This window comes from Lygodium microphyllum, chromosome 27 (genome assembly GCF_053477565.2).
Source record: "Lygodium microphyllum isolate KBCC chromosome 27, Lygodium_microphyllum_v1.1.10, whole genome shotgun sequence".
Lineage (NCBI taxonomy): Eukaryota > Viridiplantae > Streptophyta > Polypodiopsida > Schizaeales > Lygodiaceae > Lygodium > Lygodium microphyllum.
Window position 1 is genome coordinate 70255313 of NC_141161.1, and position 13608 is coordinate 70268920.

Below are 13608 nucleotides of genomic sequence, written 5' to 3' on the forward strand. Positions count from 1 at the left end.
ATAGTTAGAGCCACCTATAAAGTACATGGCAAACCCATAGTGACATAAAATGCCACCCAAATTGGGATAAAATATCACATTCATTGAATTTGATTACCCACCATGATTGTGTCCATCACCACCATTAGCACATGCAACAGCCACCTTGATTGTTAGACATGCAAACCATGAAAGCAATACCTTGAGTTACTCCATTTCCTCTTGTGTTCACATTAATTGTCTATTCTTAGATATTTCAATCTAATCACCTCCACATATCACAAAGAGTGCTCCATATTGATTACACTTCTATTCAAAAGTGAATAGCATCACCTTGAGTGCTACAAAGTGCCATCATGACTGCCTTGGACACCACCATGACTATATCATAGATTACCATGATTGGTATGAACCACCTCTATTGTGGATTTAGGATTGCATGTGACATCTACTTACCCTCACACATGATTTTATATAATTAAAAATCAGGATAATGTAAACATGATTCGTTCTCACAAAAGAGCATTAACTAATCTTCTAATGGCTTGTTTCTCTATTTGGCAAATTCTTGGATAGGCATATTTCCTCTTTCACAAGCTTCTTGATAGCTTACAAGCACATAGGATAGTATTTAGCTTTAAAATGAAATGTCAAATTGGGCATCGATACTGAATATGACAAAACGTTGCATTATTATACATCTAACTTTTCTAAAACTAAACATGCTATTTCTATTGCAATGTTGATTCTTTTAAATGCCACAAGTAGATTGCAAATTTTAGATCCATTTCTAAGTCAAATTAACATATATGAGTCATGGGAGTGCTTGTTAGCTTGTGTGGAGATGACTGCTATTATTGAGTAGAACTCTAGGCTCGATGATACTTTTGCAAATCATTAGAGTAACCCTTAAATGGGGGTCCTCAATGAACTCTTCCAAGTTCACACCATGTGGCATGGATTTGTTCGAGGTTCCTTGTCATCCCAATCTTCTATCTCTTTGTGCTTGCTTTGCCATCACTATCTTTTTCTTCCCCATTCAATGCAATTCCATTTTCGATAGTTTTTTAATACCCTCGCGGCACCATAGGGCCCATATGTTAGAACTTGAAATCTACAAGATTGTCCTTGGGAATCAAACCTAGCTTCACATACAACTCACACATATGTCTTAACGACTGCTCTAAATGCTGGCCTGACAATTAACAGTGTTGATTATACTTAAGGACTCGTCATCAGCGAGAGAGAGTAGGGCAACGACAAATTGGGGTTCGCCATTGAGCTGTGAAGCCAAATTACACAGATGTCTTAACGGCTGCTTTGAATGTTGTTGGGTATTGTTGTCACTTTGTGCTATCTTTTTGGCAGCAAAGATGTGTGTTCGACTCTCCAAGAACACCACCACCGCTGATTCAGGGACTACTGCATGACTTGCGTGTGTCCGGGCTCTTAATACCAGGATGTACAATTGCGGAAAAACGACAATTACATCAATCTCTTTACAGGATCTCTGAAAAAGTACATCAACGACTGCTCCAAAACACATGCTGCTTGCTGCTGCCGCTCCTTCTTCATCGTCGCCGTCGTCATCTTCCTCGAACAAGCTTTCCCGTCACGTTTTGCCGTGGACGCTCGGGAAGGAACGCCATCCATCGACAGGTCTTTCGCATACACCTGCACGTTCCCTGATCGATCGGCTTTCAGTTTTCGCGTCTCTGCTGTCCCTTTTGCAGTGCCGATAGCACGGGCCGTTTCCCTTCGCCGGCACGGCTGCGCTGCGCGCCATGAGCCTCTTCGGCCTGGGCAGGTAGCATATCTCTTTCACACTTCCTATTCTGATCAGATCGATAGTTTGTATCGTGTTATTTCGCGTCATAAGAACAGCGCAGAAGTAATCGAAAGGGACAAAGACAAAGATCCGTCTTCACAGACAGAATCGACAGAGTGCATTTAGGTTGCTACAATCTGGACGCCGTTGAGTCAAGCCAAATAACTTCTTTTGGACATCTGCATAGAAATACTATCCTCCGAACACGCTGCTTTTACTGCAGAACTCTTTGAGCGCTCTCAAGCTACACATTTTGACTATATTCTGTCAGTTCATATCAGTGTATGAATGAATGCGTTCATTAGTCGCATAGATCCTTAGAATAAGCTGTTAAAGAGCTGGTGGCAGTAGTTAAATCGATGGACTACGCACTATGCGAAGCTCCACTCTTTCGTCACTTAAAGGCTTTACATGCCATCCTTATTTTGACATGGTCTAAAAAGCATACGAGCAATAAAATTTAAGGCCGGTCAGTTAGTATCAGGCCAACTCAATATACTGCATTTACGTCATTTTGTTGCTGAAGAGCTACAGAAGGGGCAGGAAGAGAGGGGAGGCTGCTTTTGGATCATCTTGAGATAGCACATTAACTCTCTATGAATATCAATGTACCGTTTTCTTTTTGTTTTGTTTGGCCGCTGCTGTCCTGTGTGGATACTCTAGTTCCTTGTAGAAGTCTCCACTGAAGGTGTTGGTGACTGGTTGCCCTAATACCATCTCAAACAGTGTCGCTTGCTCTCTGCAGCATGAACTGTATCACTGATCACATCTGGATTAATGCAGGTACTCCTTCCAATGTTGCGTGATGAGTCTGACATAGATTGTAGAAAATGTTAGTTGTGTGCCAAGGCCATAGAACAGGGCCTTTCAAAATCTGGAACATGATACTTTTGGGCAATTGATTCTTAAAATATCCCATTAATAAAGAGGCTTGGAGTTTTTGTCTATCCACATCCATCTTGCATGGAATCAGCCTCATCTACTTGATGACCTGTCTGATGACTCAGAAGAAGACTTACAAGCCAGAAGAAAACCGTTCTCATCTGTGAGCACGAGTGATTCGTTTCACCTCCCAACCTCGCCTAGATAAGTGCCGGCACTTCTCTCCCCCGTTTCCTCTGCCAGCCGTCCACTTTTTGTGAGTCCTACTATTCTTGGACTCTCTTATTCTCTAGGCTCCCCTTAACCCCGTTCGGGCGCCCAAGAGCCCGGACGGTCATCCTCGTGCGTGTTCCCCTAGATTTACCTTAATGTCACATTAAATGTCACTTTAATGTCACATTCAATATTTGTGACCTTAACGTTACATTAAATATCACTTTTAATGTCACATTAATGTCACATTTCCTTCCCCTTAAGAATCGGGGAGCGATACTTGGAAGGTCTAACTGTAAATCGGGAAACCTTTTCTTTAAAGTACTTACTCGCTCCCATGTTGAGCTTTCTTCTGAACAATCTTTCCACTTAACCAAACATTCTTGATAAATAGTATTTCTTGTTCGTCTATTACGAACATTTAATATTCTTTCTGGTTCATGTGGATTAGATTGGTCATTGAATAGCTCCTCAATATCATCATTTAAGATTAGATTATCCAAATCACCCAGCTTCTTCCTTAATTTACTTACATGAAAAACTGAATGTATTTTACTATCAGCAGGTAGTTGGAGCTTGTAAGCCAATTCTCCCACCTTTTTAAGTATTATGAAAGGACCACAATACCTTGGTGAAAGCTTTGGACATTGTCCCTTTTTCATAGTTTTAGTTTGTCCAGGCACCTTAAGATAGATTAATTCTCCTTCTTCAAAGGAGATGTCTCTTCGGTGAGGATCCGCATATGCTCTAGCTCGATTTTGAGCTTTTTTAACATTTTCTTGAGCAAATTTTAACATACTATTTATATCCTCCAAAAAGTCTTTAGTTGCCTGAACCTTTTCCTTATGTAGTCCTACTGCAAAAGGAGCTCTGGGCTGAAACCCATACATTAACATAAATGGACTATATCCAGTGGAAGAGTGTTTGGCACTGTTATATGCAAACTCTGCTATCGGTAAATACTCTTCCCAATTAGTTTGCCTTTTACTTACATATGCCCTAAGCATATCTTCAAGAATTTGGTTAACCCTTTCAGTTTGCCCATCTGTTTGCGGATGATCCGCCGTACTCATGCTAAGTTTAGTATCCAATTTTCTAAATACCGCACGCAAAAAATGGCTATCAAATTTTCTATCCCGATCAGAAACTATATTTGCCGGAAGGCCATACAATCGGTATATGTTCTCTACGAACAATCTATCCAATTCTGGTGTTTTAACATCAGTTGAAGTTGGAATAAACCTAGCCATTTTCGTTAACCTATCCACAATCACCCACACAGAGTCGTGCCCCCTCTGTGTTCTAGGTAAAGCAACAATAAAGTCCATGGAGATATTCTCCCATTTTCCCGAAGGAATTTCTAGTGGATGGAGAAGTCCTCCCATTTTTAATCTTTCAGCTTTATTAACCTGGCATTTATTACATTTGACCACATAGTCAAGGACGTCCTTATTTATTCCAGGCCAATAGAACTGCCTTTTAATAAGACTATAAGTCTTATTAACTCTTGGATGTCTCGCACTAGGGGTATCATGACACTCAAAGAGTATCTGGCGCCTTATTTCTATATCTTTCAGGACACATACCCTACCGTTGTAGAGTAAATAATCATTATCAATGGTAAAATTCTTCCACTTGAATCGAGTTTGAGCAACCCCTGATGCTCCATTTCCTTGTTGAACATCCTCAGATATTCCTTCCTCAGTAGAAACACTTTCATTTGGATCCCCATTTTTTATTGCTTCCCATATGTTGGAATACGCCGGATCAACCTGGCATTTCCCTTTTAAAGATTCAAGCAAGTTGAAAGTGAACTGAGTAAAACTCAATTCATTAATGATGGGCATTCTGCTGAGTGCATCAGCTACTATATTATACTTTCCTTTTCTATATCTTATCTCATAGTCGAACTCTTGGAGGAGTTCGGCCCATCTGGCTTTACGCCCGTGTAAATCCGGTTGATCATTAAGCCACTTAATGCTTTCATGATCCGATAAAATTAACAGTTTGGCACCGTACAGATAGTGCCTCCATTTTTTCATTGCATGTACTATTGCATACAGCTCCCTCTCATAAACAGAATAATTCTGTTTTGCACGGTCTAATTTCTTGCTTTCAAAAGCAACTGGTCGACCTTCTTGTAATAAGACCGCGCCTATCGCCTTATCACTGGCATCAGCTTCAACCACAAACGGTTTATTGGGATCCACTATTAATAATACTGGAGCTGTAGCGATAGCTACCTTAAGTTTTTGAAAACTTTCATTTTGGTCTGTTCCCCAATTAAAACTTTTCCCTTTCCCTTTAAGTTGGTCTGTCATTGGAACAACTATTTTGGCATAATCTCGAATGAATCTACGATAAAATCCAGATAAACCTAGGAAGATCTGCAGCTCTTCCAGATTCCTTGGAGGTGGCCATTCAATAATTGCCCTTACTTTTTCTGGACCCATGTTGATTCCCTTTTTCGAGATAATATGCCCCAGATATTTGACCTCTTGTGCAAAGAATTCACATTTAGTTTTCTTCGCATAAAGGGAATGTGTTCTTAACAGTTGGAATACTAATTGTAAGTGTTCCAAATGTTCTTCTCTTGATTTACTAAAGATCAAGATATCATCCAAAAAGACTACTACAAAATGTCCTAGATAGGGCCGTAAAACACTATTCATAAGCTTCATAAAGGTAGCTGGTGCATTAGTGAGGCCAAAAGGCATCACCAAAAAATCATAATACCCGTATCTAGTACGAAATGCTGTCTTAGGAACATCTTGTGCCTTAATTCTTACTTGGTGATAACCTGATCTTAAATCTATCTTTGTGAAGAATTTTGCCCCTTGTAATTGATCAAAAAGATCTTCCATTCTGGGCATAGGAAATTTATTCTTCACCGTTATTTTATTAAGTGCTCTATAGTCAACACAAAGTCGCATAGAACCATCTTTTTTCTTTACCAATAAAATTGGTGAAGTCCAAGGTGAATTACTAGGTTGAATAAACCCTTTATCCAGGTAATCCTTAATTTGTCTTTCAACTTTTTGATGCTGTGTTTCACTTAACCTATACGGTGGTTTAGAAATAGGGTGTGTATCCTTATTTATATTAATTGGGTGATTTATATCACCCCTATCTGGTGGAAGGCCACTTGGTAAATCAAAAGGAAACACATCTTTAAAATCATCTAGCAAACTACTTAATTCATTATTAACATTCAACTCACAAACATAAGAAAATTGTTACTTTATATTACAGAAAGTAAAAGTGTTCTATACAGGAAGAGACCATAACATATATACCTCACAAACTTCCTTCTTTATCAGCTTCTGAACTTGAGTAGAACACAGCAAAGGATTATCAAATACTTCATGTTCACCTTGAATGACAAAAGTCTTACCATCCCTTTCAAATTCCAATGTATTATGGTGATAACTACGTTTTAAGGATGGTTCCAATCCCCATTGCCACTCCCTCCCTAGAGCAATATCAGCTCTTTCCATGTTCATAATTTGGAAATCAAGTTTATCTTTATATCCTTGAATCTCAATTTCCAAATTGGATACCATTGTATCCCATATTTTATTGTCTTGGCCTTGCATCATACGAACAACATATTGATGCCCACTCTTTTGTTGGGGAAGTTTCAATTTTTTGACAAGTGCATAATTTATAAAATTATGTGTGGCAGAGTCATCAATCATGACTCTAACCCTCTTTCCAGCTATCAATCCATGTACTCTAAGTAAATCATGTGGCCCAAAAGTAGGCTGTCACATAGAAGTTGACATACAACACTTATGTTGTACATCCATGTGCAAGACCTCTAAAGATTTGTACTTTTCATGCCCCTTTAATTCTAAGGTCTGCACTACATGGATTTGTTTTTCTTTTCCCTTGCCCTTGTTCTTATCCTTTCCTTTATCTTTCCCCTTTTTCTTTTGAGGGCAATTCCAAGCAGCATGGTTAGGGGATAGGCAATTGAAACACAACTTTTCTTTTTTGGCCTTATCAAAGTCATCAGGACTTAACTTTGGCCTCACATATGGTTTCTTTTCAAAAGGTTGTTTTTTACCCTTAAAGAATGGCATTTTCCTTTTAAATTTGTCCACAAATTTTGAGGTTTCCAATTCCTTAGACTTGGGCTCCGTATCAGTGAGACTAATGAGTGTACCTGGACGCATACTATCTTCATGAATTAATGCAAATTTAATTGCCTCTTCCAGCGTCTTAGGTGAACTCCTTTTTACTTCCTTTTTACAGGCTTTATCTAGTCTCCTAATGAATCCTCTTGTTTTTTGAAATTCATCTATTCCTTCCAATTTGAGGATTATTTCACGATATTCCTCCAGATATGTCAGCAGGGGTCGTCCCTTTTGTCTAACATAATCTCAATCTTCCCAATTTCTTTCCATTTCATTTTCAGGAAGGAATTCTTTCAAAAAGACGGATTCAAATTGAGCCCAAGTTTCAGGTATTTTATTTGCCTCCTTTAAAGTTCGCCACCACTTATATGCTTTGGGCCCCAAAGTTAAACTAGCCTCCAGTGCTTGGAGATGTGGTGGGGTATTTTTAAGTTTATGTAAATCTTTTCATTTTTGGAGGAAATTAAAGATTGTATCTTTATTTCTGTCTTTTTCCTCCCCGTGAAATTGAGGTGGTTTCATATCCTTTAGAACTGGATTATCCCTCAATTTATGGTGGGTTTCCTTAGGATCTCGCATAGTCACATCTAAATCTTTCGATGAAGATGGGACATCCGAGTTTTGTATTTTATTTTTATCTCTTTCTAACAATAAAGTTAATTGAGATTTTATTTCAGCGAGTGTTTGGGTTAAAAATTCCATTTGAACCCCCTGAGCTTGCACACGAGCAGTAAGATCATCGAATTGCTCTCGTGTAGCAAAAAATTCTTCCCACTGTTCTTGCATTTCTGGTTCTTGGGGATCTACCATAGGGTGGTCCCTAGAACTAGAACCTTATATTACTCTCTCTTTCCCTTTTTCTGCCATTAATACATTGGAATTGGAAAGCAAAGATAAGAAATTTGCATACAAAGTAAAGTACTTCCCTAATTTTAATGGCAGGCAGTTGTTGCTGGTTTGAAAATAAACCCGAAGAGTAAGGAACAAATTTTATTGCCCGAACAAAGTTGGTTACGCAAGAAATGGAGCTTCTTTGCAGAAACGACTAGTATTCAGCCCCCTTCTTTAATAATCACGCAGGCCATCAATGCCCCTTTCCTGAATTTGCTCTCTGTTGAGCTTGTACTTGTGATGTAAATGCAGTCGAGGCTGAAAAGAAGAATTCCGAACATGCAGTCGACTGATCAAACACGCATCAGAAAATAACTTCAGCTTCAGCCTGTGAAAAGGAGAAGAATGTGTGCTTCGTTGGTGTGTTCACGAAGGGGCGTTCACAGACAGGCGTGACCAGGATTCGGTGGCCCACGATTCAGCCTACGACATTCCGTGAAAAAGTAGCTGCCCCCTCGATAAGTTACGTGACATAGATACACGTCACGTCAAGTTTTACGTGACGTGTCACCTAACGTTTGACCAGCGGCTTTACGGGTCCGTCGACTGACTTAACCAGCGACTTCACGGCGAGACCCGTCGACTGTAACTCGTCAACTGAGATGAATAGTGGGACCTGTAAGACCCATCAACCGTCGACTGTCGACTGAATGGATAGCGGGACCTGAAAATCCGTCACTGCCTTTTCGTAGAAGAACTCCACGAATCCACACGGCTAAACCTGTAAGCTCTGATACCAATGTCTGATGACTCAGAAGAAGACTTACAAGCCAGAAGAAAACCGTTCTCATCTGTGAGCACGAGTGATTCGTTTCTCCTCCCAACCTTGCCTAGATAAGTGTTGGCACCTCTCTCCCCCGTTTCCTCTGCCAGCCGTCCACTTTTTGTGAGTCCTACTATTCTTGGACTCTCTTATTCTCTAGGCTCCCCTTAACCCCGTTCGGGCACCCAAGAGCCCGGATGGTCATCCTCGTGCGTGTTCCCCTAGATTTACCTTAATGTCACATTAAATGTCACTTTAATGTCACATTCAATATTTGTGACCTTAACGTTACATTAAATATCACTTTTAATGTCACATGACCTATCCATCATATTGAAAAAAGTCTCATCATTTGGGAACCTTTTGACGAGAATATCAATGTAAAGGAGTTTTATATTAGTGTGGGCAGTGTTTTTGGCAGTTTAAACTATGTAGCATATTGATTGGTTCTAAATAAAGTAGTTCATGTGTGTGAACAACCACAACTATAACTTCCTTTGTAAGATGGAACATCCTTTGTGGGATAAAGTAGATGCCCTCATGCGTGATATCTTTAAGCATATGTGTCACCATCTTTTGTGGCAACACACGCACCGTACCCACCTATAAAGGAGGTCTCTCTCCTATGGATGAACCTATGTATATTTGATTTATAATCAAACCTTAAAGACAGATTAGGTATGCTTATGCTTAATCTTATTATATTTCCTAGTTTGTTGCTTGTTGGTTATTAGAATTTAGTCCCACCATTATGAATCCCAAATTATGCCAACTATCAATATCAAATCGTTACCACTCTTGTTTCTACTTTATCTTAGTTTTCCATCTCTTGTAGGTTGCCTCAATTGCTGCGTGAAATTCACCTAACACAACTTCAGGGTTTTCCACCATGCAACTCAATAATTTCTTGCTCGTGTTCAATTGTCAAAGCTTGATCTCATCTTGATAAAGAAAAAAGGAGCAAAAATGCCTTAATCATTTTCCTAAGTTTGATTTGTTTATCATATCAAAATTGACACTACCCATTCCCAATTTGGACCATGCTTAAACATTTAATGTGACCCTTGTTGTATTGTCAACTTTAATGAAATTCGAGTTGGCCGCTTAGAAATCATAGCTTATCTAAGTCATATTCAAACTGCTTGAAAAATCTAATTACGATGTAATGAATGTTTTAGCTAAACACCCCCTCTTAGGCCCAAAATCGGAACCAAGAAGGGACTAGAAGAAAAACTCAAGCCCTTAAAAAAAAAAGGGGAAACCCAAGGCATTAACCCCAAATTAGCCAGGGCATTAGACAAAGGGTGCATATCGGTTGTCGAGTGGCCTACCAAGACTACAGAGGTGATGGTTATTTTACCAAGGAAGTCCAAGTAGTCAGCCTAGAGAGAATAGGGCATTGGGCAAAGGGTGCTTGTCAGTTGCCCAATGGCCTACCAAGTTGTGCAAAGGGGGATGGAACCACATTGAAATTTTTTTTTTGGGTGGGTGAGAACAGATATGGTTTGTGGCCTTTCAAGTAACTGTGCCCCCTGGGGAGAATGAAAGGGATAGTTAGTTCCAACACATCACAAAACAAACAAGCTAACCTAACCACTCGAGGGTGTCAATGACAAGGGAAAGGGTGATATGGAATGGTGAGGTGGTGAAGAACCATTGGTGGAGACAGCTTAGGATTTGCTCAAGGGTGCTTTGCACAATGAGATACAAAGGAGAATGCTACATGATGAGAATGTGCATGCAACAAGTGCCACTTAGATAGTGTCCCTTGTGGGAAAACTGTTTACTTGCCCAAGTGTCCTTTACAAAAATGATGAAATCATGCAATGCAAAGGAGAGGTACAATAGGGAAGGGGGGTCGATGTCGAAGACAAGTGTTGAAGCTTGTAGAATACCACAAAAGGGTAGAAACCCCCTCTCAACCATGGATGCTGATGCCAAAGGAGGAAGAGGAGCTTGATGTTGGTCTTCACGTGATCTTGAGAACCATGATGATAAAGAGAAGGATGAAGCATCCTAACTGGAAGAGCAAGGTAGAAGTCACTGCTATGATAGCATCAAGAGAGATGTTGCACGATTTGTCTTGGGAGGGGAAGCCTCCATGCTGTTAGAAGAGCAAATCTCCTAGGAAGATGAAACCACAAAAGGAATGGTGTGCATTTCATGTTTCCAACCATCCAGGAAGGATTGGTGCAAACTTGCATGTTAGCCCTAGATTGAAATACAAAATCCTACAAAAGAGATCAGAATTTGCTAAATGGAGATCGGTAGTGAGATGCTCCAAAGCAAAACAAAATAGAAAAGTAAATCTAAATGAAAAAAAACAATGCAATGGGTTTGTATGTATGAGTGAATGCAATGGAAGATGGAAAAAATATGGCTAAGCCTAAAGGAAACTAGCCTAAGGTTCCTAAGGATGACCTAGGACTCCTAAGAGACTACCCTAGGGGAAGGTAATGACCAAACTAGTAAGAGATGCTATGAGGCACTGATTGAGGGGGAGATCCAAGATTGACCCCTGGGTGGCCAGCCATTGATAAACACGGATACTGGGGGGTAGAGAAATTGCGCTACCTCCTTGGGGAAGATCCCCTCTCAACCTCCTTGGAGTGACACTACCATTCCCAAAAGGGGTTGAGGCTGATTTAGGACTAGGAATTGGATTTAGCTTTAATATGGGTAGAAGACCCTTAGTTGGGGATGAGGTGATTTTGGGTGTGGGTCTAAGGCCCTTGGCCTTTGAGCGACGATGGTCATCTATATGGCTTGATTTACGGCAGAAAAACCTATTCTTTTTAGGCAAGAAGTGCCAAGTGGGTCTTTGCGAGGGTGTGAGTGTACCACTCCCTTTTTCTTTCTAAGAAGGAGACTGACCATCAGTATCAAAACTTGGTCCGTGTTTAGGGTGAATTAGGAAGGTGGAATTGGTTCTAAATGTGGAGATGATTCCTTTTTACTCCTTGTTTCCTTTAAAGAAGGAGGTGACTCATCAACGTAAGATGGGGATTCATGCATTTGAGCAACCAAGGAGGGTGGTACAGCGTATAGGAGGGGTATTCCCCACACGATAGGACCAGAGGACAGAGAGCAAACACTTGTGGGTGTGTGTAAGGCACTGTGTGAAAGGTGGCATTTCTGCTATAATGCTGTACCAGGGTGCAAAGTGGTATACTTCTGAGTGTCTAGTGATGGCCTAAAATGTGGATGTGCATTAGACAATGTGCGCTAAGAGTAGATAACCTATTGTAGGTCTAAAGGAAGGATCTAGATTGAAAGAAAGAGGAATCTAAATGTATAGTGAATGTGGGAGGGAAGGGCGGAAACATAGTTGCCAAGGAACCTGTTTCATAAGGTTAGGAAACTCGTTTCATACCCAAGTGCTTCATAAATGTATGAAACACACATTTTAAACTTTCATAAATGCCATACCCTAAATGTCTTGGGACTTTTGTGGTCATTGTTTATCGTGGATTCATATAACACATTGACATGGATATTGACATTGATTGTTGGAGTTTTGTTTTGAGTTTTTATCCATGATGATTGCATGTATTGATGACTCCTTTTACAGCTAAAGTTGATGTTGGGCATGGATAGTGAACCATGATGCATGCAAATATTGATTCTATGTTGAATGTTCATTTGCATTGTATAGAATAATGAATAATGTCAATCTATGTTTTCTATGTCACATGCGTCATAGAGTATATGTACATAAAACTTTGATACTTTTTTTCATCTCGAATGAAATGTGTCTAACATTCTACGAAACTTGAATGAAACCTATGAAACCCGTTTCAGACTTCTTGTTTTAGACCTCCCGTTTCAAAAACCCTTGGCAACTATGGGCGGAAAATATAAAGGTGAATGGGAAGCACCAAACTCGTACTCAAATGAAATAGAGAATGAATGATTATATTGTGGAACATCTCTGGACATAGAGTTTTCTTCAAAATCGTACCGGTACCAATTTGGGTCTTTGTGGTGACTTACAGTTGGTTCTTGTATAACTGAAGGAGCAGCATAGGCAAAATCAGACTCACACAAAATTGGATTGTACAAACCTGCCACTAGGCTTGATTGTGAAGGGTTTGAACTTTCGGCAATGTCCTGAGTGGATAGTCTTTTCTCAATTGAGAGGTGATTAGTCTCATCAACAAAGTGCTCGAGTTGAGATGCACCTTGTGAAGGAGTATGAGATGAAGAAGAGTTGGGCCTTGGTGAGTGATCCCTAGAAGACAGGTTAGTAGGAGCCTTGTCCTCCAAATCAAGACCATAATGCCTCCTCAAGGCTTCCATTAAAGGAGTAGTTGGAGAAAGCATGAGATTATCCGAAGATGGAGTTGTTTGAGCCATCATGAATCAGATACGTGTCGTTGGTGTATCTTATTCAAAACCAAGTCTCCATAATGTCCGCATGATACTCTTTACAAGAGCAGCGGCTTTACAAGGGCATTGACTTTGATGCCATATGAAGATATGCTAGGGTTTGTTCTAAGGAAACACGAAAAGTATGACTATGATTGAAACACAAAGACTCTGAGAATGACGTGCAAAACTCAAACCTGAAATGCAAAACGAAAAATACACAAACACAAATAGAGAAGAGAGAAAACTATGAAGTGAATGAATGAATACATAAATGAAGGAAATAATGCACAAGATGCTCAAGGGTAGAGCTGTCCAACAGCTGGTGGCTCTTGTGAGAGTGGGTTGAGGGAGGTGTCGATATGTATCCTCCATTGGAGATGGATTCCAAATGCAGTAACTACTAGTCGGAGGAGAGGCTGATGAAGAAAAGTGCTGAAAACAACAAAATGACTTGATGAAGATGATGGCAGCTGATCATTGGCAACAATGGGAGGCTAGGTGACAACATAGACCATGTAGCAACAGCAGTTGAAGGTTGGATA

General features: G+C 40.0%; 1 protein-coding gene across 1 annotated transcript in view; it reads left to right on the plus strand.

The window, feature by feature from the left end:
• The first annotated feature begins 1476 nt into the window (after window positions 1–1476).
• LOC148012441 (MOB kinase activator-like 1A) overlaps window positions 1477–13608 on the plus strand; it is a 66543-nt gene continuing 54411 nt past the window's right edge. Inside the window, exon 1 of the mRNA XM_087669283.1 lies at window positions 1477–1786. Coding sequence (XP_087525409.1) covers window positions 1764–1786 — 23 coding nt within the window. The 5' untranslated portion in view covers window positions 1477–1763. The remainder of the gene's footprint in view (window positions 1787–13608) is intronic.